The sequence below is a fragment of the Balearica regulorum genome, chromosome 8, assembly GCF_011004875.1.
Source record: "Balearica regulorum gibbericeps isolate bBalReg1 chromosome 8, bBalReg1.pri, whole genome shotgun sequence".
Lineage (NCBI taxonomy): Eukaryota > Metazoa > Chordata > Aves > Gruiformes > Gruidae > Balearica > Balearica regulorum.
Genome location: NC_046191.1, coordinates 25,244,974 through 25,272,647, shown reverse-complemented (window position 1 = coordinate 25,272,647; position 27,674 = coordinate 25,244,974). Strand labels below are relative to the sequence as shown.

Genomic DNA, 27,674 nt, shown 5'->3' with positions numbered 1-27,674 from the left:
AACAAAAAGAAATTCACCTCTACAAGAAATAGTGGAGCTCTATTATGTATGTGAAACATAGACCAGCAAGGGTGTACAGTTGGAATCAATGCTAAAGGCTAATTTCTGATTGAAACACAAATTTAAGTCATGACTAGATGAGCCCCAAGAAAATACCATTGTCTCATTGGTCATTTATCAGGAAAACAAAAAAAGCTACAAATACTAAGAACTAATCACAGATGCCAACTAGTCTTCATAAGGCATAAAAAAGAATTTTTGGAGGAAGTATTAAAATGTTTTCAGACAAGCAAATTCTCATGCTAAAATACACCATGCTATAGAAAAAAAACCAATCGTTAACCACACATGTGCACTTCTCAAGAACAGTTCAATACGCAGCTAAATAAAAGAGAAATTACTTTAAGATAACTAATTCCATTTTTTTATTAATGAAGTTAACCATAATCACCTGTGCCAACCATTTCATCACTGATGGGATACGATGTATTTGTAAATTATGTCTATCTAAAGTAAGGTATCTCCTTATAGTACCTTTTTAATTAATTGTTTTAATAATTGGTAAGAAAACATACAGGGTACAAAAACACTGCTGCACCTCTCTCAAGCAAGCCCCAGATAACTGCTCTCATCTTGAGCCTTCCATCACTCTGATAAACAAGATCAGCATGCTTACCAGAGCAGGGGAAGTCCACTCATTTCTGAAAACTGAGAAGACTAAAAACAGAGTTGAAGAATTATGGATGTGCAAATATCACATCCTAACTTTAATAAGTCTCAAATGACTTGTTATTGTGAAAATTCTTCATTCCCATCAAAGGGACTAACCTGCACTAGACAAAACAGGAGGCCTGTGAGCCAAGTTTCTTGTCCACGTATGTTGAAAAACACATTCCCCAAGGGCAAAAACGTCCGTCGTTTTGGTTGAGAACACCATTTTATCCCACCAAATTTGAAAAGCCTAAAACGTCACAATTCATACAGAACATTGCCCACTGAAAAAGTTACAAAACTAACCCATTAACAGCAAGGCAAATAGAGTATCATTCATTTTACTTTCACTTAATAGCTATAGGAATCACTTGCACAGATATGTCCAACAGCACATTAAGTCTTTAATTCAAATTGATTTTTAAACAACTCTGCAGATTTGACAAGCTCTCCACCAAAACGCTGTATTTTGAAATCAGTAAACTCAAAAGGGTTTCTAGGGATTGTGAAGAGAATGAAGAGTCTTCTCTCTCATTTGAAGATGTGTCAGATCGTGGAAGTACACTTAGCAATACCTTTCTGAGGAATTTACTCCCATATAATTAAGAAGATAGATGGATGTCTATATGAAATTGAGAAACAAAGGACTAAGCTCAGCCAAGGTTCAGAGGAAGCACGTCGTCAGAGGTTGTGCTATTTCCAAGCACAAATAAAATCAAGCATGTACCAAAATATATTTCCCAAAGTGCCGAGAAATCCTGCCACTGGCTGGCTGAGGAATGCTGGTGGTTACTGATCACCTCTCTTAATGCAAGGGGCCTAAAGCTGTCCAGGTCATAAGCAAATGTTTGAAGATGTGACATGTGAAGAGGGTCAACAACAAAGCCTAGCTTTAATCCCTTTGTGCGAAGCAGGAAGAGGAATTTACCTCATCTATAACAGACATCTATGGCCAGTGAAGTATAAAATTTCCAGAGGTGCACAAGCAAGGCATTATGTCGTCTTTGCTTCTTCACATGCTGGGAAAGACTGGGAGGGAGAAGAGTAGCACTTCTCATGGACTGGATGTAGTGAAGCACAAGCAATGGTGGTTGTATGCCAGGCAGGGAGCTTTTACGCACCAAGTAAAATTAATCACTGTTGGTATCTTCTGCCAGCCTGAGCCAAGAGCAGCGTAACCAATTAGTCCAAATGGGTGGACCTGAGAATACAGGAGGCTTAACTGTTAGTGAACATAACTTCCATCATTTCTAATTGGATTGCGACTAAAGTCCCAGCACTGATAATACCAAAATAAGATCAGAAGGGGAGACTTCCGTATTCCCTTTGCACAACGATTGGAAACAGCTCTCCCCTGCTGTTGTACAATAGCACTGACCACCCAAAGACCCGTGGCATCAACTGAGGAGACCCATCTCACTGCCCCTTGAACGTGTGCGAGGACGTTATCACTGTCATGCTTCTTTATAAACTTCAAAAAAACAGTCCAGAAACAGTGGAAACAGTTAAAAGGCCAAATGTTAAATGACGTTAATTCATGCAAAGAAAGATTAAAATTAAATCAAAATAAAAAAGGATCTGCACTGGCCTGGGGAGAAGGAGAGCAGAGTAACTGTACTTTTAAGGGTTGCTGAAAGATTCAGTTTTCACTTGGGCATCTCTTTATCAACCATTTGAGAAGAGAGAGCGATGCAAGCTCCAAATTCTGTAGCAACGCACAGCTAAGCCAGCACACATCTTCAGACTCACTTGCGTCCCATCAGAACCCCTGTAACCATTCCTGACACTCATTTGCTTGACCCATTTTTGATAAACAAAGAATGGAGTACTTGAAGTATTTTTCCCCCCCTTGTTCATCCCATTCTTCAGTAGTCTCTTATTTTATGGTCAGAGGTTAAACTGCTGACCTCTCACCTTCAAGGCAAGTTTTTCCCCCCTTCCATAAAAGGTTTTTCACAGTGTGCAGCATTCGGATTAGCCCCTATCCCCTCGAACAAAAGCTATGCCTTTGTACGACTGGTTTGGGCACGGAGTCCGTACATCAGAGGAAGCTGCTCCTACTTACCATTCACAATAACGATATTGTGAGGCCCCTCTAACGCCTCGTCTCTCAGTGTCTAGACTTTCACCCAACCAGCCAGCAAAAAGAAAATCCTGTAAAGCACTCAACTGAAAATTAACTATGGTATCCTGTTGTGAACCTGATGAAGACGTTATTTGAACATACGGTAAAACTTTCCATTGTTTAACATAAAGATAAGAGAAAAACTTTTAGAGCCCTGAGCTTTAAATAGTCATAGGGATCAATTCATTCATGGGTCAGTAAATGCATTTTATTAGCAAGCAGCTATTGCTTACGTGTGTCTTTAAAATAATACACAGATTATTAAATTATATTCAAACGCCTAGCATTCTGGATATCTACAGAGCCTAACTTCATACTCACTAAGGATACACTAGGGGCAAAGCTCAAGACAGGAAAAAATGTGTACCTTACTGAATTAATCCAACATATAGCATCAGTATTACCCACTGTCCCAGTTATCTTCAGCAATTAAAATAACAGAAGTATGGCAACAGAAATATTTTATGCTTTGCTGTATGGAACAAGATGTGTAAGTGCTCAGTATCATTTGTCATCAAAAAAGGAGAACTCTGGGCAAGAAAGGCTATCTATAAAGTCAGAGTGCAAATAAACCATGGGATTTTCTGCGGGGGAGGGAGGAGGGCAGGGGGAAACAACCCTACGCTGCAATGACTTGTATTTTGTTTATTTGTAACACTTGCACTTCTATAGCACAAATAATACACAGTGGTAGGAAAGTTTACTGAAGTGGACTAACATTAATAAAAATATATTCTTTCATCTTTAGAAAAACCATCCACAAGCAGGACCAAAAAAACCCCTAGATCTGAGCAATATTTTAATGTTTGAATAAGCATATGATATATTGTGAATCACTGAAGAGAATTTATTATTGCTGACAAATAGATGTTTGCATCTTTGTGGAGTTCTTACTGCCTCTCTTGAGTGAGTATTTTGGAAAGAGTTTCCGGGACTTTGCTAGGAGAATAAGCCACAGCTGAGGAAATGCATCTCTCACCAATGTCACCAATCCGCTTTGAAAAGAGAGCCAGAGTGTCTCAAAGTAAGAGGCAAACGGGTTGCTGTTTGGCATAGGTTGCTTGATGGCGGGAACATGAGGGTGTTTCCTGGTTTTGGGTATTTGTTTGTTTTTTAAAGTGTGTTTTGTGATGAAACAAAAAAGTGTGAAATCATCCTTGTCATAACAGGGGGAAAAAAAAACCCAACAACACAACACATTTATGCCTTACCAGCTACCCCACAGGGCCTGGTCGCAGCAGTAGTATGTGGAAAGCAACAGGACTCGAGAGCCTGGAAACAAACACTACCATAACTGCAACGCCCCAGGCTGGGAATAACAGCAACCCCAATTCTCTTAACAGGTAGAGAAGGTTGGGTTTGTGAAGGAGGCAGAAAACAGGAGATACTCCATGAAGGCAGAGGAGGTTATCAGACATAGGCACACACCAGCATCTCCCTCTGCCACACAGGACAGCCATGCTTAGGAAGCTCAAGTATTTTAATGTTCCTTATAATACCCTTTAAAAAAACCAGCTCACACAAGATAGCTGCTGTCATACCTAGAGACTGCTAGGTACTAATATCTTTAGCTATAAAAGTACTGAAGTCAACCTCTGCTGTGTTTTAGGCTCTGTGATCTCTCCTAAGACCGGCCACTGGCCCGCTTACCGCAGCGACACGCATTGCACGCTGCAGTCAGCGGCAGCAACGCCTGCTACACTACAGCAACTGCACAAACAGCCCCCACCTTGTACTGAACTGCTTTCACTTGGAGTTATCATACATAAACCCTACCATGCTACCACTAATCGCCTTCTACACCATGGATCGGATATGCCTTCTGCTCCATGTCCGCTGCACTCTGCCTTCTCTGCAGACAAGGTCTTCTCAGTGCAAGACAGCAATGCACGCTCAACTCCACATAGCAACATTCAATTTACTTTTAAATAGGTTGGCCAAACCATTAACTACAAGAAGGACTTCTCAAATAAGAACTTAAAGGTACTAAATTCAAAAACTATAGAATAACCACTTTTCTCTGAAGCTGAATAGCACTACACAGGAACCTCAGCTTCCCAAAACAACGCAGCTGCCACAAAAGAACAACAGAGGATCTAATACTATAATCCTGCTCATGGTACCAAAGAACTTGCTTGTTTATAGATACTCACTGTGAGTGTGATTCAACAAGATGCACATTTTCACACGTGTAGGCCGGTCTGAGATGATACATGCAAATTGATTTTAGATAGACAAAACATCTGAGAGGGAACAAATCCAGAGCATTAAACTACAAGTATAATAGAAACAGATTTATTTTCTTATGATTCGTTACTATTTTTGGTTCTAAATGAGGTTACTGAGAGGAAAAAAAAAAAAAAGTACTAACACAGGAGATTTAAAAAGCAGAACACTTTCAAATTCTCCCTGCAGCTAGAAGTTAAAATCCAAGATTCCTCTTCCTATACAGAAAATACATTTTAGCACCATAGCATCATACCAAACAGGAGAAAAATACTCTGAAAAACTGCTTTACATGAGATCAGATGACCTACTGATTTGGAGCTTTAGAAACAGACATAGAACTCAAAAAGTTGTGTTTTGGGGGTGATGTTTGTTCTTACGACTCTATATGTTTATAATCTTGTTATGAGAAAAGAGTAGAAACAATATACAGCAGGTTCTCCCCCATGGGTAAAAACAATGAAAACACTTGCTTCCCAGCATAGGGAAAAAAAAAATTGTGATTCATCGCCCTGCTGCTATAGAAAACCGTAACGTGATGACATCTTGGATAGTTCATGCAGTTATGACCATCCTCTGCCCAAAAACCAAAAAGGATTGAGAGAAGAATATGAAAGGATATATCATAGCTATGGAAAAGCACCTACTCATGGTCAGGCTCAACAAATTACACCCTTCAGGTTAGAGAGCCAGCTGAAGGGGAATAAAAGATCACCCATGGTGAAGGTGAAAAAGAAATAAACCACTCCCTATTTCTTGTAATACAAACCCTATAATGCAAATGAATCAATAGCGGATTTAAAACAAATAGAAGGAAACTCTGCACCGTAGCCACAGACAGGACTGCCCCAGGGTGCTGTGGAGGCCAAGGGTAGAAAGGCAACTCAAAACCAAGTGTGCTTGCACAACACAGGCCCGCTGTTGGCACAAGCAAAAATGATACCTTTAACCAACTTCCAAACGCAAGCAGACAATCATAGGTATGCACACCAGAGAAAGGAAGCTGGCACAGACCATGGTGGGCTCAGGCAGGGACACAAGGCACCTGCTCCTGCCACCACCAGCTGCCACACATGGGGGGGGGATGAATTCCTGCAAAGCCTGCTCCCAGTTTTCCTTTTCTGCCTAGGTGGCTAGAATCTGTATTTTGACACATTTGCCATTTTTCTTTCAGTTAGAAATACAAGGATGGAGTTGCACCAGGAACACAACCGCAAGGAGCAGGTCCAGGGGGCAGCCCTCTAAACCCCTTTCGTCAGGCCCATCTTCTTGCATCCGTGCTGAGGAAGGACAAAGCAGTTTTGACACAGGCAAAAGGAGGGCCTGATGCTTTTGGAGACCACTGGAAATGGGTAATGGTTTCATTTTGGATCCACGCAGGAAAGAAGTCTCATCGAGTGCAGGAAAGGATGCATACTTTAGACAGGGGTTCAGATGTTCCAAGCAGGCAGCCTTGTTTTCAAAGACTGCACGCTGAGCTCCTTGCAGCAACATCAGACTTATTTTAAGCTGCCAGATCTGGAAAGCAGAGTTTAGCACATCTCAGAAGAAATTTTCTGGATAATTCAGCCAGATTCAGGTGGTGCTGGCCGGTATCACCAAAGCACTTAACTGCAACACCTGTCATGGCTAACTTCAGCTGGTTTTATTACCCAGTGCTTTTACAGTTATGTGAAAGGGGACACGTGCCTCAACATAGAGATCATGTATGCATTAAACAACAAGGAACGCATAGATAACTCACCTGCAATGAAGAAAACCCAGAATCTTTACTTGTCCTGATAATGAGAAGCAACATCTTTCTTTTGCACACAACTGCTTAAAAGATAAATTTTCAAACACAGAAATCTATTTTAAGAATACATTTCTATTGCTCTTCAAATTACAGAGCATCTCCTTAACAAAAAACCTCAGTCACAACTTCCTCCCACATACACTTGCACCCAAAATTAAAACCAAAAATGAGAAGACAGCAAAACGAAGAACCAGCTACACTATAAGGGGATACTTCATTAAGCCACTGAGTAAGATATTGAAATCTCATTTCTGATGTGCTAAGAAAAATTTCTTTTATAGACAGTTATAAAGCAAGCACACAAAACACATATTTAAGAATCACCCTGCACAGGTGACTTGGTCGACCTACCTCGTCCTCTCCTTCATCTATATGCTATTGTTTACTATCTTGTTCTTTCTTAGAGACAAAATTACTTAAATTGGTTTTCATTCCTGCTCTACAAGCACATAATCAAGTTAACATCTAAACAACTATGCAATGTGCCCATCCTAGAAGCACCACATGCAAGAAAGCTATGCACAAATGTACATCTAAAACCCTTCTTAACATTGACAGATACACAAAGAATTACTGCTTTACCATCACTTTTGGGCTCTTTAATCATTTTAATCTCCGTTAGTAAAACTGCTCAAAAAAAATGGGAGTTATAGTTCTACACTTACGAAGGGATAAGTTTTTAAGCTGTGATACAAGACATGAGTCATTTCAAGTACCACAAAGCCCTGCAGCTAAATTTAAAAAGGAAAAGGTTACTGAATATAATCCTCCAGTAATATTTGAAAATTACTAAAGAAAATTTTGACTACAAACTGTTCATTTTTCCACAAAAAAGTTCTAATAGAGGGTAAGTGAATACATCACTTATTTGTTTTGAATTTGGAATGAAAATCTACAGCAGTTTTAAAAAAGAAATGCACTTTAGTGTTTATTTATTTGCTGAAGACACAGGAAGGCCTTGATAACAAAAGAAAGCATAGCAGTTTCATCCATTTTTATAGTTCTTTAAAATATTGATCTATTTTTAAATCCTTTGTTTTACATAGAAAGCAATACTGATCTGGAATTACCAGAAGCAATCATCAGCTGCTCTGCAATGCTGAAAACACATTACAAATGTGGCAAAAGTTTCAGCCTGACCTAACCAGACCTCATAGCCTACTTCACTACCCTCTGCACATGAACCTAGCTTTTTTGAATAAAAAGAAAGAAATCGAACAAACTCTGTTATCTTAAAACATAACACATGTGTTTGGTACCTTGAACTCTGAGAGCAGAGTTCAGCAATATCCTTCCCTCTAAAAACAAAGACATGAGGGGTGATGCTACACACCGGCACAATCCTAATCCGCTCCCTCTCTTAAATCAGTCACTGCTCATTGGGTTTGCTTGCCATGTTTCCTAGCTGCTCTCCGTATGCCACGGGGAGCCGTTCACCCGTTAACACTCGCAGAAACCTACTAGTTTTGCTTGGCCAGCTTTCTTATGTGGGACCAGTTTAGAGAAGCAAAGCAACAGTGTGACTGTCATACGAGGTGACAGGAGTCCTTTCAGCTTCCCCTGCCGCAAAGAGGATCAAAAGAAAGAGGTGCCAAATCACACCTCTTTCTTGGCAAGGCATCCAAGCCCCTAACGGTAAAAACAGAAAGCCGAGCGGGTACCATTCTCACAACCGCTATTCCTAGAAGAGTGACAAGGCAGTAAGTAACTAAGGGTATGTTTGATGAGTAAAATGGCATGTAGTTTTTAAACTATTAATTTTCTGATTTCCCTGGATTATGAGTTTCTTAAAACAACATCATGCAAATTTGTCGTTGCATCAGGCAACATTAAAAATATCTTAACACAGCTTTTGCTAAATTTCCTACTTGTATAGGGCCAAGAACAATTTTCTTTTTGAAGTTACAGGTCAGCAGGAAGTTGCAACTTTCACACAGAGGTGCAGCTGAAGTGCTGTTGCGGTGCAAAGGTAACAATACACAGTCTTGTTTAACCTTTTCAATACTAGATATTGCAGCACTTCAAGGAGGTCACAATCACAGTCCCCTCATGTTTTGTCACGCAATAGCTTATAAAGAGGCTTCTTTTTTTTTAAAAAAAAAAAAGGTTGTCTACTGCTTAAATGTTTTAAAAAGGTTATACAGTAAATTTTCTCCACTGTCTTACCCACCAAACTCAGATTATTTGAAGTGATACCATTGCTTAACCATAGACTTCAACCCCACTGGCTCCTGCTTGAAGGGGTGTTCATAAAAGTTTTTTTAACTACAGCCAAATCCATTGCTGATTAAGGTTTAGTCACCAATGAATAAAAACAAACAGGTCATTTTCTGATATTATAAAAATTATATTAAAAAATACTTCAGGGACAGGAAAAGCTAACACTTAGGAAAATTATATAATTTGGCTATAATGCACTTGTATCTTGATTTCCAACAATGAGAACCAGCAGATATATGCCATTTTCTTCATGGCAGTTTCAGAAGCGCTCATCCCCTCACTACTACTTCAGTTACACCAACACCATTTCTGTGCAGCCACGCAATAACTAAGACAGCTTTTGCTTTCTGCTAGCTGCCCGTGGAAAGACAGGCTGTGGAACAGAAGACAATAACACTTATCACTAGCGCCAGAAAATTACTACGGAGAAATGCACTGTACTTAGTATTAGTCATTCATTTCAAACTTGAAGCGTCTAATTCCTGGAAAATGCTATTCAAAGACTTGGCTTTTTTTGCAGAACTTGCCTAATGGATGCTTATTAGCAGTAAAGCTCGTTGATATGGCCCACAGTAATGCATCACCCAGGCTTTCAACGATGCGATCCCAGCTTTCTTCACTCCCTTCAGGGGTGACTGGTGCTTGCGCTTCCTACTAACATATAGTATGTGTTTTACCTTTGCATAAACAATTTTTTTCCCCAGTTTGGCTGCAACTCAACATCAGCAAAGTCCAACACGAATCTAGGATTATGTCTGGCTCTTACAATGGGGGGGGGGGTGTTCAAACTTTTCCCTTAGTGCTGCTAAGTCAAATGAAAACATAAACCTCACACATGCAAAGGAGGAAGCATGGACAATAACAGGACACTTAAAAAAAAAAAAAAATCTGAGCTAGCTCTGTAAACATATCCCAGAGCTGAAAGATTTTGTATCCTATTAATAACTACTGAGCCATCTAGCCACAAGTGAGGAAGGTATTTCATCTATTGTCTATTAAATGCTTTTCTTTGTTGACTTACTACCATTCAAAACCAGACTTGGTTGGTACTCTACATGATATTGTGTTTTGCATCACCATATCTTCGGTGTATGTGATCAGTTTTCTGGGCACAGGAATTTCTAGAGGGGAGGATTGCTGTTCATCATACATAAAGCAGATTTTACCCACACACCTGTGCATTCTATCAATGCCCACAACTTCTAACACAGCTACGTATGAAAGAGCATTCTTGTTTTACTGCTCACATATTTTATTTGAAGATAATTAAAAATTATAATATAATGTCTGAGAATTTCAGAGTTGAGGAGTCAATTAATGTATCTGAACAAACCACTGTTTTCCATTGCTGCTATATAGTAAATAGTTTCTTAAGAACCTCCTATTGAAGTTGAAAACATTGATTTCAAATTAATCTCTCCCAGCCATTGGCATTCAAAGTAGATCTGAGAATAAAATCTGGCTCTCTGCCTAACTCCGCATATTTGCAATACTCACATCATTCCAGGATGTCTAGTTGATCCACTGTAGAGTTAAACAAAATCCTCCAGAAATGTTGGTGAACAAAATATGAATATGATAGGGTAATTAAACTATTGATTTATATTTCAAATATGGTTTCTTTGGTTTCTAAGATATATTATTTTCTTGCAACAGATGAGTATTGCTCTGTTACAGGAATATTAATTGAAGATAACACACAGCATGCACTATAATTTATTTTTGGTTTATATATATGACATGACTTCTAATATTCCCATGAAATAGATTAATTGAATATATACTGCTGGGACTTAAAAAATAGAGGTTCTGGAACATCAATCAATAGAAAGGCACTTTCTCACTTTCTGTAACATTTAACCGTTTCAACATTTATCTCAGATTAGGCCATTTGTATCTGTTTCATGATTTGCATTGTGTTCTGAACCACAAGCACAAAGCTACTATAGTAACTGCTATGCTAATATATACTGTTCTACATATCCAAGGCAACATTAACTAAATACAGGTTAAAAAAAAAAGACAAACATCAAAATCCCTTTGGTCTCATTGCATACAAAGCACTTCGAAACATCACTTCATTTGCAACTATTGTTTATGCTGTTCTGGCACTTTCTGTCCTAGCAAGACTTTTTGTCTTGCTACTACAAGATGAATATTTCAAGATATGCTGACAATTAAAACATACTGGTCATGCTTAGACAAATAATTTCTAGTGTTAAAATACAGAGGAGCAGAACGCCAGTGGCAGAAGTACCCTAGTAGCATATATCAGTATCATATTAAGATATAAGGAGGAGTGTACATGATGAGACATGAAGCAAACAATGCACTTTTACCAGATTATAAAATCCCATTATGTTTTTAAGACACAACGTGAGCAATTCTGATTTGGCTCCATGCACAGCCCGGTTATGTTCCCAGCAGGAATCCAGAAGAACTCCATACACTAAAGGTATACATTTACTCTGTACAGATTAATTATAAATGCATGTTACAATACAACTGTAGTGAATGCCTCTGCAACTGTCCCAAGTTGAATTAATTTCAGACTCTCTTTTACCGAAGTCATTAATGACAATGTTAACTGGCGAACGCGCAGATCATTCTGCAATCCCAGGCCACAACTTCCCGAAGTGACTGCATACACAGCCAAATTTTTATCCTGAATATTTCTGTCTCCCTTTAGATGAGCTATTGAGCATTTGAAAACTTGGACAGCATATGAAGTACAGCCACGGTTCACCAGAAAGCCAAAACTTCTACCAGGTACTCCTTTTGCAGAGAACATCTTATAACGAGATATCTTCATTTTCACACAGATTATTACACTGAGTATTTTTCTGTTTACGAGAGTCAAGCAATCACAGAACCATCACCAACCACAACACCCAGGTAGGAGAAGCCATACAGATGGGTTCTGTGAGAGGAAATGCTGTTACCAAGAGGTTTTCTGGGAAATGCAAAGAAAAGCAGTGCTTCAACACTAAGCCACCTTCAGTCCCACGTTAGGAGCGTCAGGCAAGCGTACAGATTGAACTGAAGTAATTTAGGGCTGGAAGCAAAGTACTTTTTCTAGAGCATAAAAGCATGCTGCAGTTTCAGATCTTTCTCATCTACTTAAAATGCACAAAGCAGATCATATACGAGCGGGCCAAGTTCATGTTCCCCGGCCACTTACAGAGCAAGTGCTCGGGCTTTGCCCATCCTCATGGATTTACTGGCTTCGAGAGCTCTGCTGTCCGGAGCCAACACCAATTCAGCTACCTTTCTATTTCCAACCTTCATCCTATTTCACTTCCACTGAAAGTTCTGGTAGTTTAATTTATTTTTATTATTGCTTGATCTGGTTTATCCTATCCTGCATCATTTTCCACAATAGTAGGAGCTGAAAGGATTTCTGTTTTGATCACTGTTGAAAACACAATGCTAATTCCCTCCAAGGACTGCAAGGCCCGACAAGTATTCCCAACAAAGTAGTTTGCTAGATCTGTCAGCGTCCAACAATGTCACACAAAATTCTTTATTTAGAAACAAGATAGTCACCATCACTACTTGCCAGATAATTTAAAGAAAGCTTTAATTTATTATGGTTTTTATTGCCAGTGAAAACTGTTTTCAGCCAGCCACTTTAGATATGGTTCTCTCAAGCATTTTTTTTTTTTTGCCACACAGTTTCATAGCACTGATTTCTAACATCACAATCAGAATGCAAAAGAATACATTTCAAATTACTCTGTAAAACACAGCATATTACATCAAGACTAAGAAAGACAATTCTCTTTTTAAATCACTTATTAATTACACATGCTAGTTTAATCTGACCTTTTTTTTTTCCCTGGCTGACACTTGTATAAGCATTTTTAGACTAGACCTTGCAAGATGCTACAGGGCTCTGACTCCAAGTAAAAGCAGATGTAAACATGTACTTACACTGTACGGGACATGCCCATTCCCAGAAACTAATATGGGTTTACTCAGATGCACCAGTTAAAAAAGCCTGATTGAAACTGCAACTGAATGCTTGGAACCTCACCTCCCTCAGTTTCCAGTGTCAGAAAGCGTAACCTGTCCTGGCACACTCTCATTCTCATCACAGCTACCTGTGACAGGACAGGAAAAGTTCATTAGTTTCAGCTAAAGCAGTCAGCAATTCATCTGCCGCTAGGGAACTAAAGTTCTTTTTTATCTGGCAATATTCTTAGCAGGAAGAAGATACCTAGTATATGAATACCAGCAAAACTCTTCCCTGGACACGAAGTTTTTCAGAATTTCCCGTGTTGTGTCACAATACCTTTTTTTTTCAGTTTTACTATTTCAGTTCCGTTTTTTCCATGTTACTATTTTCAGTTCTATGAATTATTGCATGATACCAATCTAGTATAATTGTGCTCTTTAGCCAGAATTTTGTTTACACAAAAGGAAAATTTAATCTATCTCCAGATGTGCAATGCCTTGAGGTGACCATGTGTGACAGGGATCTAACTTTGAGTATTTGGGTTTTTTCTTTAAAAACTAAGTTTTACTATGTGAACAGAAAACTGGAAAGCACCAAAGTTGTTGAACCAGTTTCCTCAAAAAAAAGGACAGGAGTTTAACATAACCCCGACACAACTTCAACACTCAGAGTACCCTAGAAGCCCAAAAGCCATCAGGAAGACGGCAGAAGAGAGTAAGGGCATCCCTAGGGTCTTTTTGGTTTGTTTTTTTATTTTTCAGTTTCCTGAAGTGGTAACACATTTCTTTTAATCAACCCAAAAAACTTGAAGTTAATGCTCAGAGATTAAACAACAGCTACCCTACATTGCATGGCATGAAAAGCCCACCAGTTCCTCCTTAACTGAGAAACACTTCCCGTCAGCTCCCAGAGCAGCCCCACCAGTTGAAGGGCGAGCGTACCCACAGAGCAAGCCTGCCAGGTGCCGCAAGAAGCAGGAAGGATGCTTACCTCACGGGCTGCTTTTAGCGGTGCTAGCTATTGGAAGTAGAACACAAACAAACAGCAAACACAGCTTAAGAGCCAAATGACCCCCAATGGATAGGAAGAGGATGCATGAATGATCAGCTCTTGCCAGCAAGACGAAGTTACGGTAACTGCTTCCCTCTTGTCACTCTAAAGGCACAGTGGTTTCACTCCATTACACAAACTCATTACAAACCTCCAGGTAAGCGTACAACTGTCACACAATCCTTGTCTTTTACTTCTATGCTTTTCCTTATTTTGCATTTAAACAGAACATAAACACATTCACTGTAACACAAAACAGTCTTTTACATTTGCTTTTTTATATTGCATCTTAACCCAAGGATGTAAAAACTATCATTGCTCTTCAGTAATGCAACTCCATTCCTGAAAACAGCTGCCTTAAAGTGTTAAGCTTTCCTTTTCCTCAACTTCTCAGGGAAACGATGCTGTGCCTTATAACCATTATCAGCGTGGTTTCTCTGTGTCAAGTGCAACTCTCATAATACAGTTAAATTCAACACTTAACATCTATTGTATTTAAATACAAAGACAGATTTTTGCATTTAGCTTGTCCTGTAAAGCAAAAGAACTGCCTCCTCCCAAAAGCAAACATTTGACTCCATCTACACAATGACATCATAACTTTACAATATTTAGATGTGTTCTAAACCAGGTTCAACTAGTACGACAAATAAAACCTTTGATGTGAACAGCATCTAAAGTCAGATGAATAGGAACTTCTTGTTCTCTATTAGCAGATAAGCAGAAGTATCAATCATTCTTTGTGCCATTCCCATTCTGAGTTTAAGAAAAAATGCAATGGTAAATCAGCTATGGCAAAATAACTTGCTTATGACAATTATGCCTTTATGATGATTAAAACTAGGCATTAACTAAGAAAGTTTGTAAAATAAGTCCTAAAGGAAACACAGAAATGCTAACTAATATGCTATTTTCAGACACAAGTTTGTAACTTTTGCTAGGTTTTAATCTACATTTGAATACCCCCTCAAATGTGTAAAGAAACCAGATCCAGATTCAGACTCTAGGAAACATAATCTAAGGGCGTTGTTCAAGCCTTCTTTCTAATTAAGGATTTAATACTTGGATGGTACTTTCCAAACGAGGTTTAAGAATTTTGCAAAGGAAGACAGTATGACTGTGAACTGCTGCCTTGGCTTTCCCAGCTCAGGAAGCGCAGATACCACACCCAAAATCTTGCTCGGGCCTTTTTTTCTCTCACTACTTCTCCTTTTTCTCTTCTCTTTTCCATATAAAGTTCACTATTAGTTCTAATCTTTTCTCCTAAACCAGAATCACAAAATATATGAAGTCTTTGTCCACCCAAATTATTCAGTTCTAAGCACAGAGTTACAGTTCCACAATACATGGAAAAATGTCAAAGGTATATATAAGCTGTTAACGTTGTCAGCATTTTAGTGCTTTATCTGTTAGCCATGTAGAATCTTCCATCCTAAGTATGTGCCTGTAAATATCACATATTTACCTGGATCTTGGAGTTGTCACATGTTAGCCTACCACAAAAATATACAGATTCTTAACACACTACTTGCAAAGCGGTGCTATGTTCAAATCGCTCTTACTACACAAAATTATTTTAAGGAATAACAATAGTGCTTTACTGGGAAAACTTATGTTGGCTTCGGGGGGTTTTAAGCCCTTCATGATCGGTTATATAAGTCTTCCCTTTGTAGCCCTGACCATGTTTTATTTTATTTACAAATAGAAGTATCTATCCCAACAGTTATATGATGAGCGCGTGCATCTACATGTATCTGCATCCCCAGATAATATCACCAGTGGCAAAGGAAAAAGAATTAAAAAGAGTATTTCTGTGAACCAGACAGGAAACCCTACACTTCAGCCTCTTCAAGTCAGTGCTAAAGAGAGTGTCTCACAGCTTTGCAAAAAGCATTTTAAACCTTGAAAGTTTAACCAGTTTTCAAAGGTTTTTAAGCAGATTCTAAATCCTCCGTACATGAAAGACAAGCCATTAAACCATATATGAAGGAGCTAGCACTATAACATATCTCCTTAAAGAACGCTAAACCTCGGTGTGAGATGGACTGTTCGGTGCGTGGGAGGGCAGAGGCATGCTGACATTAGCTTAGAAAAATATGCAAACTCTTAACACTTCTGAATGCAAGCAATTTAAAAGCCCACAAACTATCCCCCAGGCAGCCATCTCAAATAGTTAAGTACTAAAACGAAACTAAAATTAAATTTGAAAAAAGCACAGGAATGTCAACTTTCATACTGATTGACTACATTACACGATACAGGTTGCTGTTTTCGGCTTACATTTAGTTCTATTAATAAGAGTGTGTTCGCTCTACTGAGTTTTATACAAAATTCTTTTTATAACAAGTTAATATGTGTATTAGCTAACACATCAAGTTTTTCCCTTTTAATTTCACTGTCCAAAACCCGATCACACCGCTGAAAGTGGCATAGGGCATTACATGAAAAAACAACACAGTCGGGCAAATGCCTGCAGGGCAATAATTCATCTCTACCAGCATTGATAGCACAGCGCCTGCCCCCACTTTACTACAGCTGGAATCTCTGGAGTAGAGCAGAGCCTGCCGCTCCTCCCAGGACTGTCCTCTGGCTGCTGGGGAGTAGGGTCATCCCTCCCCACCAAGGTCTCTTCTCCCTGGTGAAGAATGCAGGGGAGATAGGAGAAAGGGCTTCCTTGGCCTATTTCCCCAGCAACTCTCACCCTTCCCTCTCCTACACACACATATCTGCACCCGCCTCCAAATTACACATACATCCAAGAATCTCTGTAGGTTGGTGAAAAAAAAGCCTGTAGGAAAGGAGGCACTGAAAAACAGCAACATTTTCCTCTGCGTTTTTGGATCTGTGAAGAGAAGCTGAAAGCTGGAGTGACTACCCTCCATTTCTCAGTCTCTGGAGAATGAAAGGAAAAGGTAAAAAGCATCAAAACGCCCATCTTTATCTGAGATGTGAAATCATAGTTGCCTTAATTGTTTTTGTTGTTCATAATTCTCCAACACCCACTTTTTGCTAGTAACAGTCCAAACACACAGAAGACATTGTTCATAACCTGAGGAGCTTTCCAATTAAATGAAACAGATTTTAAAATAATGAAAACATTCATTTAGATACAACTGGAGGGCTTCGAGTTATACAAAAGATTATAACTTATAAAGGACTCACAGGTATGCTTGGTGCTTGCACACAAGAGAGCTTCAACCAAACTCTGGCTTATATTCCCTGGTTTTGTCAAAAGGACGAAAGTGAAGCACAATCTCGGGCACTATCTGGTTTTGCCCTCAAAACATTTACATAATCCTTAACAAAGGACTCTGAAATATTCTGCTCCTAATCAATCAATAATCCTGTAGAGAAACCAGGCTAGATTAAATGTCCTCTTCCAAGCTTGTTAGGTACCACCATTTGCAAATTTCAACAGGAAAGACAAGAAACCATTACGGGGAAGTAATGCTAACCTAAATAGTAACATATGAGTTAATGAGCTGGGGTGGGGGGATGTTAAGCTTAATGAAACTTCAGAGGAGTATGGAAACAAAGCGCTTTTTTTTTCTGTATACAAAAACTGCACCTAAGAGTATAATCAGATAGCTCATGTCCTGAAATGGCATTGTACAAACTGAAACCACATCTTTAACTTTTTTATTGGTGTAAAATAAGTTCTAATATGGTAACACAACATTTGAGACTAAAAATCTACAAATAAATGAGACTTGTAAGAAAACTTATCTAGTTCATAGCAACATATAGATGCTCTTCATAGTCACCTGAAGAACACAGCCTGCTTTAAAAAGTTAGAGAAACCTAACTTTCTGTAGGCTAGTATTTATTTAGTTTCCTTCCAGTTAAAATCAACAGTGAAAAAGGTCGGCAATATATAAAGATTGTATCAAAGGTTTTAATTGCTCTTAAAAAAAAAATCCAGCAGACTTCAGGTATTACACTGATAGAATTATCTTTTTAATCAAGTTCAAGTGATGCTCTGAGAAAAAAAGTACGGCAGAGGAAAAGAGTTATCTGATCAGCACGTCACACCCACAGGCTCAGAGTCTGTGGTTAATAAACAGCTCTCTACAGTGAAGGAAGGAAAAGAAAAAAAAAGAAAAGAAGAAGAAGAAATAGTGTTTGCTCTGACCACAATCCTGAAAGCAGCTTTGGAAGACTCTTAATCAAAACCCTACCAAAGCTAGACAGGTTACCCCTGGAGAGAAGTACCAACTCTATTCAAATTTTTTTCAGAATTGGGACCTTCCTGGAACTCTGTATCTTATTAGTACCTTACAGATCACCTCATAGAAAGAATTTTGCATTTTTTGCCCTAATTGCTGGACTTAATTCATACAGTTCTTAACTCCACCAATACACGATTAAACTGATTTTCATCACTTTTCCTTGAAAATGCAATGAAAAGAAGACCCTTTAAAGAAAACTAATTTAGAGATCATATATCACTAAGATTTATTATCATTCTGGCACAGGCAAGATAAACTACAGGAGTTATTCATGCAATTCAACAGAACCTATTAAACACCTTCTCTGGAAATTACATATCTAGCCCTAGAGCTATAGAAGGTTTCCTAGCATTTAAAGAGGAAATAAAACAAAGCAATCAAATTTCAAGCCTAGTTCAAACAATTATTCTTTGCTTGAACAGAAAATGAACTGCTATTTCAAAGGGGTTTTCAAGTAAAACTTGAACAGTCAGGACTAAAGCAGTCCTAGACCCATACCACGACATTCAGTGGCTGAATTTCCTGGATCTACCTGTATGCGCCATGGAGCCTTTTTGTTGCTTTTCCTATGTGCTATAATCAAAGAAAAAGAAGGTCTAGCAAACAGCACTCTCTTAGCCACACAAACTGATACCGGTCTGAGTCATCTTCTCGGGAAATCGTGGACAGAAGTGCTGAAGACCTGACATTCACAGAAGTTGTTGTACGTTGCCTTTCTACTGCTAGCTACGATACTTGGATTGCCTTTTGTGTCTGCAATCCAGTTTTAATAAAAACAATATAGACGTACAGGTCCTAGAATGAGTTAAATTACCAACTCTACCTTTGCTCATTTATCCTACATCTAAAGTTCAGACATATATGTGTGTACGTACATAGTGTATTGTGTTTCTGTATGCATAGATAAATATACACTCTTCATAAAGATTACACTGGCACTATTATTTTGGACATGTCTTGTGAAAGAGTTCAGAAACATCAACTTTGCAGAAATTCAGTTTACTTTTCATGATGGAAGGACCTGAATAGAAAAAGGAAAAAAAAAAAGCTGCAGACTGCTTTGGTTAGCCAATTACTAGGCTCAAACCTATCTCTCAGTGCCAGGTGCAGTGTAACTTTGAAGAGACAAGAGAGGGCCAGGAGAAGAGTAAAGTTGCTGTAGGTGCAGCTGTCGTACAATCTTGAACCAATAGCTTCATGCAAGACTATACTTTACTGCATAACACTGCACTCCTCCTCATACCTAGAAAGGGTGATTCAGCCCAAAGCGCAAAAAACTTGTGTCTTTTTACCCTAGAGCTAAAGAGCAATGCTCGTCCTTAAAATAACACAGTGGTTTTGATAATATTAATATCTGTTGTCAAGTTGGCTTCTGGGTCTGTAAGTGAAAATTTAACACAGAAGGCCAGCTGATGATGGGCACACATTTTTGCTATTTCTTTTGTTCGCTTGTTCATTAAGGAGTGACACAAAGAAATGTGAAAGAATTATGAAGATCTGCAACTGCCTGGGAGGCAATGTAAAACCTTTTGCTATAAGGTGCTACTGACACTGCAAGCCAAATTCACAATTAACAAATATTGGGTTGTTAGAATAGCTTAGCACTCATCTCCTAGTTGCTTAGCAAACTCTGGTGAACAGAAGTTAATTCATCTCAAAGTTTGGCAAGAATCAGGTTATGAATTTCCCCAAGAAAAAGCTGTCACACTAACTAGTTACTACATTTCAACACAGGATGTTAATTGATGCTTACCATCCCCACCATGCCGCAAAGGACTGGAAGTTATCACACCGGCTACAATTTGATTTTGGTCCTAAAGGGTTTTTTTTTTCCTCATCTTCTAAATATATGCCTCAACTGTCTAATTAAATACAGCTGAAATGCAACTTTCAAGGTAAAGTCTTAGGTGTAGTATAAAATCAAAAGCATCATTTACTCTGAAAACACAGTAAGCAACATTTTCTAAATTGCTTAGGGAACCATATTCTGTTTTGTGTAAGGATTAAGCCCCTCTAATAAATAGAAGTGTTTTAAAGTGAATAATAAACACAGCTTGTTACAAAAAAAGCTACAAAAAAGCTACAAAAAAAGCTACAATTCCTGCTATTACTTGAGTGGCGTGTGCCGTTATAACAATCTTGACATAAAGAGTATCCTTTTTTCTCTCCTGGGTTGAAACTGAGAAGAGGGTTAGCAGATCACTGCTCTAGCAATGCTGTTGTCCACTGCTGCAGTTCCAAACAGCAAGAGAGCAAGCAGCCCAAAAGGATGATCCACTCAGTCAAGAACACAGTATTAAGAAATAAATATGCGAGCCACTCTTAAATCACTAAAAACAAGTATCCAATGGGGAGAAAAAAATTTGATCCGGCTATAACTGAAGCCGCAGTAGCACAACTGAGCCTGTAACCAATTCAGGAGCTACCTACCACACGTGAAGTGATAAATTCATATTAACCTACATGAAACCTCTTAGATGTTTACATTGAGTAGAAAACAATGCTAGAAATAATTAGTGGAATGATTTAAGAACAGGTTTCATAATACATATAAACCTTGCTGCATTTCATGTATGTGTGATCCTTTATAGCTGGAAGAACCCCTACAACAATGTCAGATCTGAAAAAAATAACATTTCTTGAGAGCTATGCTATAATTAAGAAGTAACCTAAAATTATTATGCTTTTGGAAAAGTAACAGTAAAATTGTTTTCATCGTGTCACACTGTTGCAGGCACACAGCATCCTCATAAAAACATCATCTTATTAATAGCTACGCATGCACTAGGGCTACCCCAATTTTTATTTGGTAGAACAGTTACACACTGGCACAGGGAAATTAAAATGCGGGAGAATGCACACTGCAGCAAAGCTTGAAAAGAAAAAGCTTAAAGATACATGGGTCACATTAAGGTCTTCCTCTCTCCTAAGTCGCCTTCTCCTGCTGCTCATTCATGCAGGGAGATCATAATTTTGTGGCTGTGATATTTCCACGGCAACACTGGTGACAGTGATGTCACAAATTCAGCCCTGACATAGCTTCAGGATCAAGTACAAGGAGCAGATGGGATGCGAGGGAGAAAGCCTCTATTTAAACACAAATCTCTTTCATAAGAAAGAAAGAGGCATGAGCAAAGAAACAGGTGAATGGATCACGTTTTCAAGTATGATATATTCAAAAGATTATCCTAGCATGAAAATCTATTTAAAGGCAAGACCTACAATACAGGGTAACTGTCAAATTTGTTAGGCCTTATAATAAACCAACCTCGAAAGCTCCCTGTTTAGCATGACAAGCCTTGTGCTCCATTTCTAAAGTGGCGGTGAAGACAATACACTTTTGTCCCTTGTGAATTTCCTTTAAGTAACTTTAACATTCAGATATATTAGTTGGAAATATCACTGTGCTCATAATACCATATGTAAATACGATGTCAAGCCCTCACTGGAGTGAGTTTATTATCTGAATTAGATATATGAAAGAAATTAAAACAAATCCCAGATGGGTCAGCAAGTACAGCAGGATGGTAACTGGAATATTCAGCCACCCCAGTTTGATCGGTAGAAGGGGACTGTACTTTTGTGCTGATCTGCAGACTCATGCAAGAATCCAGACAATCCAGGCCAGCTGAAACACCCCTAAACCCCTCGGCCAGTCACACGCCATGGACTCCAACGCTACCGGTATCAGACCTCCTTTCTGCCTTTGGCCATGCCATGGACCAACAGCAACTGAGCCCACGCGAGGTAGAAGGGATGATAGCAAAAAGCAGAATAGAAGAGGGTGCACCCAAATCCGGTCACAAATAGAGTCTCCACATTAACTCACGTCACAGTTCAAGGAGATACACAGATTTCTTAAGGACACTACTCTCCACAGAGGATAACTGATGAACAGCACGAAACGCCTCCTGAGGGAGGCGCGGGAAGCGACCATGACCAGAATTCAGACATTGGCAGTCATTCACAGAGCTGCAGGTAACGAGAAGTGGTTTCGTACGGCAGCAGAGGCAGAAAGATGCAAAACAAAACTCAGAAGTCAAAAGGGAGATAAAAGGAATTAAAAGGATACAGATCCGTGTTCTGATCACAGAAGAAAAACATGTTTTTCAAGACTTCAAGATGAAGACCTGAAAGGATTATCAACAGTCTAGCTCTCAGGAGGGCAAGGAAGAAAGGGAGTGAAATCTGCAGGTTGAAGCTGGGCCTAAGCTGAGATGTGAACAGGCCCCCAGGAAGGGATGTCAGCTGGAGGCAGAGACTAAATGCACAATGCAAGGAGGAACAGATCAGAAGTCAAGTAGCTAAGCAGAGTTCACAGGCATCATCTGTGACTTACTAAGGTAAAGACTGCAAAAGGGAGAGAACAGAAGGTAAAATGTGCCACGATACAAACCACAACAATGATCAGAGAGTGAGGAAAGCCCACCTGATTCCCCAAACCACAACTGTACCAACAGCAAATCAAAAAAGCAGGCAATAAACCAAAGGGTGCTGGCTGGTCACAAAAAAAAAAGTGAAAATACCCAGGACTGCACCAGGACCAAGATGTCATCTCACAACTAAATAATCTTATGAAGAGGAGGGGAAAAAAAAAAAAAAAAAAAAGAAAGAAAAAAAAAAGCAGAGGAACGTGAGATGTCAATAATGGATAATATATAATACAACCAGTACAGAAAAGCCTTTGGGATTGTCAGAAAAAGACTTAAAGAACTAAAATTGTTTAGCTTCAACAAAAATGTTTTTTGTAAACATATTAGGAACATACCCGTGACACCACTAACAGAAACATTGGCTGAAATTAAAAAAAAAAAAGGAATAGTTTAGGGCTATAAACTTCTACAAGCTTCTAACTTGTGAGAGTAGTAAACTCTGGAAACAGCATCCATTAGCACAGTAGGATAAGAAATATAGTCAATTTTAAGATGTAGTTTACTGTTTTTACAATTGTGATTAAGACACAGCTGTCACAGGCTAACATGACTACAAGACAACCCCAACAAGACTGCTCCTCTCCCTGTGTTTTTATAAGGCCAACAACCTCGGATGAGAACATGAACCGAGTTCCCTCAACAGACTTTCTAGAGGTCACTTTAATTTCAGCGCTGGAAATCCTATCTTCCTTTTTACCCAAGAGGATAAAAGCCTCTCTCAGATAACTCTTGCACTACTACATCTCTTTTACCACGTGTTTTATAGAGACGTGAAACTGATGGCTGATAGAAGCTCAAGTCAGCACTCATTGCTGTTTGTATCATGTAACAAACCAAAGCAGCTGCCAAACGTGAGCTATAAAGTCTCTTTCTGTTGCTCAGAAAAGAACTTTCTCCCTATCACACTGATCAAAATTAACATTCCACTGCTTGTCAATCAGTCAATTGTTCTGCTAAAATGAAATCTTATACAAAGTCAACGTTGTAAGACAAGAACTGTGGAAGATGCATCTCAAGTCCAAGCTTCGCAAGTATTTCTCTCGGAACACAAATATTTTCGTTCAATAACCATAAATGAAAATATAACAATAAAAATCCACGACAACTATGAATTAACACATTAATAGATTTTAAAAGGCAATAAAATAACCATAGTCATTTTCTAATACAATCCCAATCCAACAACAATTCAAAACATAAGATGACACTAGATCAGGATGCAAGCTATTTTCCTTCCACCTCTCATTTCTATAAATAAATATCAATAAGCACGGCATATTACCTTCGTCTTCAGATGCTTGGCATTTTACTTTCAGTACCAAATCAAAGGTACGTTCTGGATTTTCCCTGGAAGAAGCAAACATAATTGATTAATCATATATGTATTTCAGATAGTGTTTCTACTGTGTTATATCTTTTCCATTCTATTTGTACAGAATAAAATTAAAATAAATTAAAATACCATTAAAATAAAATTAGAAATCAGATTAGTTCTAAGGAAGAACCAAAGTCACACTTCCCTGTACAGCCTTAAAAAAAGAATAAGGAAGTAAAGCTAAACTATGTGATTTAAGTGGTACTGTCACTACTTTATATATCAAATAGCTTTTAAGTCATTCCATCATATTACACCTAACAGTTGGGAAAAAAAATCCTTATCAATCAACGTGAAACTTATTAATGGAGTCATGGGCAGCCTTTTCTACATTTTATTTCTACTTAATAGGAACAGCCCATCATTAGACTTCCATTTTAATTCCATCAGTTTAGCCACTACCCTTCAAATGCACATGATTACCACCATAAGCCTAAGAATCACTTAGCTTCCTCTTTCACAGGATAGTGATTGTGGACATTGACTTTAAAGGCTGAATCTCAGGCATAAGTCAGTGAATGAGAAAACATTAATGCAATAACTAGGGACGGCCGCAATCCCAAGCTAGCCGGGAAGATGGAGCCTCCCTATCTGCAGCAGCCATCATGGTCAGCTCTGTGTGATGGCCAACGCCTCTTTCACCTCCCTGGTAAATACACACCTGATAATAATCAACTGCATACGTTAATAGCAATTAACACTCAACCTAATCCGAAACTAAATATTTATTAAAGCAGTTCTAAAAGTCATTACTATACCACCCTCCTCTCTCTGCCTACCAAGCATACTGCTATTTATATTAAAAACAAGTGGTATAACCGCACCCGTATCAATTATCTATTTAACCACATAAAAGGCTCACACTTGAACTCCCTTCTGGGGTAATACTCCCACTGAAATCAGCTGGAGTTTTAGGCAAATAAAAAAATCCAAGACTTGGTTCCCGGTTTCTAGAATGCTTCAAATAAAGCATGCAGCAAATTAACACGCTGTTGTTTCTTTAAAGAAAGTTCTGAATGAAATCCAAAGGCTGGGCTGGGGAAAGTTTCAGCTGTCACAAATTAATTGATTCAGTACGTGCTTTCACTGACCTCAGCACCACCATCAACTGAGACATGCAATTACAGTCTAATTCAGGTTATGGAGACATAACCCACCCTTATCCCAATCTTTCCTTGTGTTGTATTTTAAAGCATTCAGTTGGGAAAATCCTGTATCTACTGATCCTGTGTATAGATCAAATTCTGCTCTGAGTTACAACAGCCTAAATCCGGGTTATGAGAGGTTTACTCTGGTATTAAACTCCATCCATTGTTCCTCTGGCCTGCAAGCGGGTTCAGAATGAAACCGATAAGGCTTGGCTTCGTTGAGCCACCTAGAAAAGCGAACCACAAAAATCCTTCCTTTAAAAGAAGCGACATCTCCCCATGATGTTACTCTAGCTCAGGCACTGGGTTTGTACTCTCAGGCTGCTTTCCCCTTCCATTTCTTCCTAAAACCCAGACTACGCAACGCTGCGTTGGTTTAACGTGTTCGAGCGTTACAAACACTGAATGAGTGCTTCTAGCTCAATTCCTAGCTGAATTACTTCAAAGAGCTTTCTTCACGAGGGTAACACTACCTTCCATCTTTCACTATACCACTCTAAATCTGCTTTTGCAGAAAAATGCTTCTAAGTTTACTCTTCACATCCCACTATGCCTAGAAGTGTCAAAAATGTGTCAAACTAATCTGAGAATTGTCAGACTGTCTCTCGTTTCCTTTGCAGCTACCCGGTAGCAGCCTGCTTATTCATCACATATTCCTCAGAGGTTTTCGTCCATTTCTGAACCCCGTGTTTAACATCTTGTTGGTTTCCAACGTCAGCAAGACCAGGCAGCGGCTCCTGACGGGTAGGGCTGGACAGCAGTGCTTCCAAACACCTAAAAATCTCTTCTGCACCTGCCATGCCGTAAAGGCAAAAAGAAGGTTCGTAATTGCTGGAGAGATTAATGTCACAAACCGCAGCCCACCAGCTGCTGCAGGCAGCGCTGCCGCCCAGGCCTGAGGGAGCTCTGGCGACCGGGGCAGGGAGCTGGGCCCGCGGGCCGGGGTGGGCGCCTCCGGAGCGGGCTGCCACCATGTCATCATCCCCTTCCACCGGCCGCAGGCAGGCAGAGCTGACGCCGCTCCGCCCGCGCCCTGCCGGGCGCTGCTGCCCGGCACCGACGCCTCTGCCCCGGGCTGGCCGGCGGTTGCGGGAGCGCGTTCCCCGCACAGCTGCGGGAGGGCCATGTCAGGGCAGGCGGACCGGGAGGCGGCGAGAGGCGGGGAGCGGCCGGCGGCGTCTGCGGCCGCCTCCTCCTCCCCCTGCTCCGGGCCAGGGCGGGGGGCGCCGCCTCACCGCTGTGCGCTCCCCGCTCCCCCCGCACCGCGGGTCCCGCCTCGCCGCGGCCCGACGCGCAGCGCCCGCTCCCGGCCCCGCTGCCTCCCGCCCGCCCCGCTGTCACTCAGCGGCCGCGGCGCGCCCGGCCCCTCGCACGCTCCCGCCGGGTGGGCTCCCCCTCCTCCCCTCCCTCCCTGCCGCCTGGCGGGCCCGGCAGGCCGGGGCGGCTGCGAGGCCTACTCGCTGCCCGCCCGCCGCGGAGCTCAGCTCGGCCCGCCGCGCCTGACAGCCCCGCCGCGGCCCCCGCCCGCGCCGGCCCCGCCGCGGCCCCTCGCCGGTCGCTCCCCCGCCCCACTCACTTGAACCTGCTGTCCATGGTCACATCGCGGGCCCCCGGCGGCTGTTCCAGCGCCCCTCAGGGAGAAGCGCCCCGCCCGGCAGGGGCGAGGGGGCAGCGCCGGCCGCTCTGCCTGGGGCGGCGGGGGCGGCTCAGCGCTGCGGCGGCGGGCGGCGGCCCATGGCTGCTCCGCTCCCCCGGCTCGGGCCGCGACTGCAGCGGAGCGGCGGCACCGCCTCCTCCCCCCGTCTCTCAGTTCCTGTTGCAGTCGCTCCGGCACCTTCTGGGAACCAGGAAGCTCCGCGGCGGCCCGGGGAGCCGCCGGGGCCGGTGTCACCTGAGCCCGGCGGGGGAGGGCCAGGGGGGCGAGCGGGAGGCGGCGGGGACCGCGAGGCCTGCCCCCGTCAGGGACGGCGTGCAGCCCCTGCCCGCCGCGGCAGGTGCGCTGGGCCCGGGGAGCCCCGCCAGGCTGGGCCAGGCCCCGGCCGGCTGCAGCCCCTTCCCGGGGGCCGGCCCGGGCTGGGGCGGAGGCCCCTCGTAGGTGGGGTAGGGCAACGGCTGGGTACGGCGGCGGTCGTGCTTTACCTCACACACCTTCACCCGCCGCCAAACGGGCTCCTCGGATGGGTCCGGCGTGTGTGTTACCTTACACATCTTAACATCCCTCTTACGTTCTTTATGCACAGCAGGAAAGCGGAGCTTTTCATACTAAAGGTCATAAATGTTAATTTAACCTGCGGTAATCTGTTTAGCTTTTATTTTTATCAAGTGCTAAACAAACAGGCTCCCAAACTGCTTAAGAGGTGGTGCAGCGGGGGAAGTCGCTGGAGTAAACGCACCGTCCTGTAAA

General features: G+C 40.9%; 1 protein-coding gene across 5 annotated transcripts in view; it reads right to left on the bottom strand.

Moving 5' to 3' along the window:
• Positions 1-27,157, bottom strand: part of DENND1B (DENN domain containing 1B) — a 161,443-nt gene extending 134,286 nt beyond the window's left edge. For 3 of the 5 annotated variants that reach the window (XR_012836571.1, XM_075760165.1, XM_075760164.1), the window contains exons 1-2: positions 26,847-27,157; positions 24,030-24,094 (exon numbers count right to left, since the gene is read on the bottom strand). Coding sequence is in view for 4 of the 5 variants with exons in the window: in XM_075760165.1 (XP_075616280.1) it covers positions 24,030-24,094; positions 26,847-26,863 (82 nt within the window). In the remaining variant the exon portion in view is untranslated. The remainder of the gene's footprint in view (positions 1-24,029; positions 24,095-26,846) is intronic. The other 2 variants (XM_075760167.1, XM_075760168.1) reach the window with 2 other exon arrangements.
• Between the last annotated feature and the right edge of the window lie 517 nt (positions 27,158-27,674).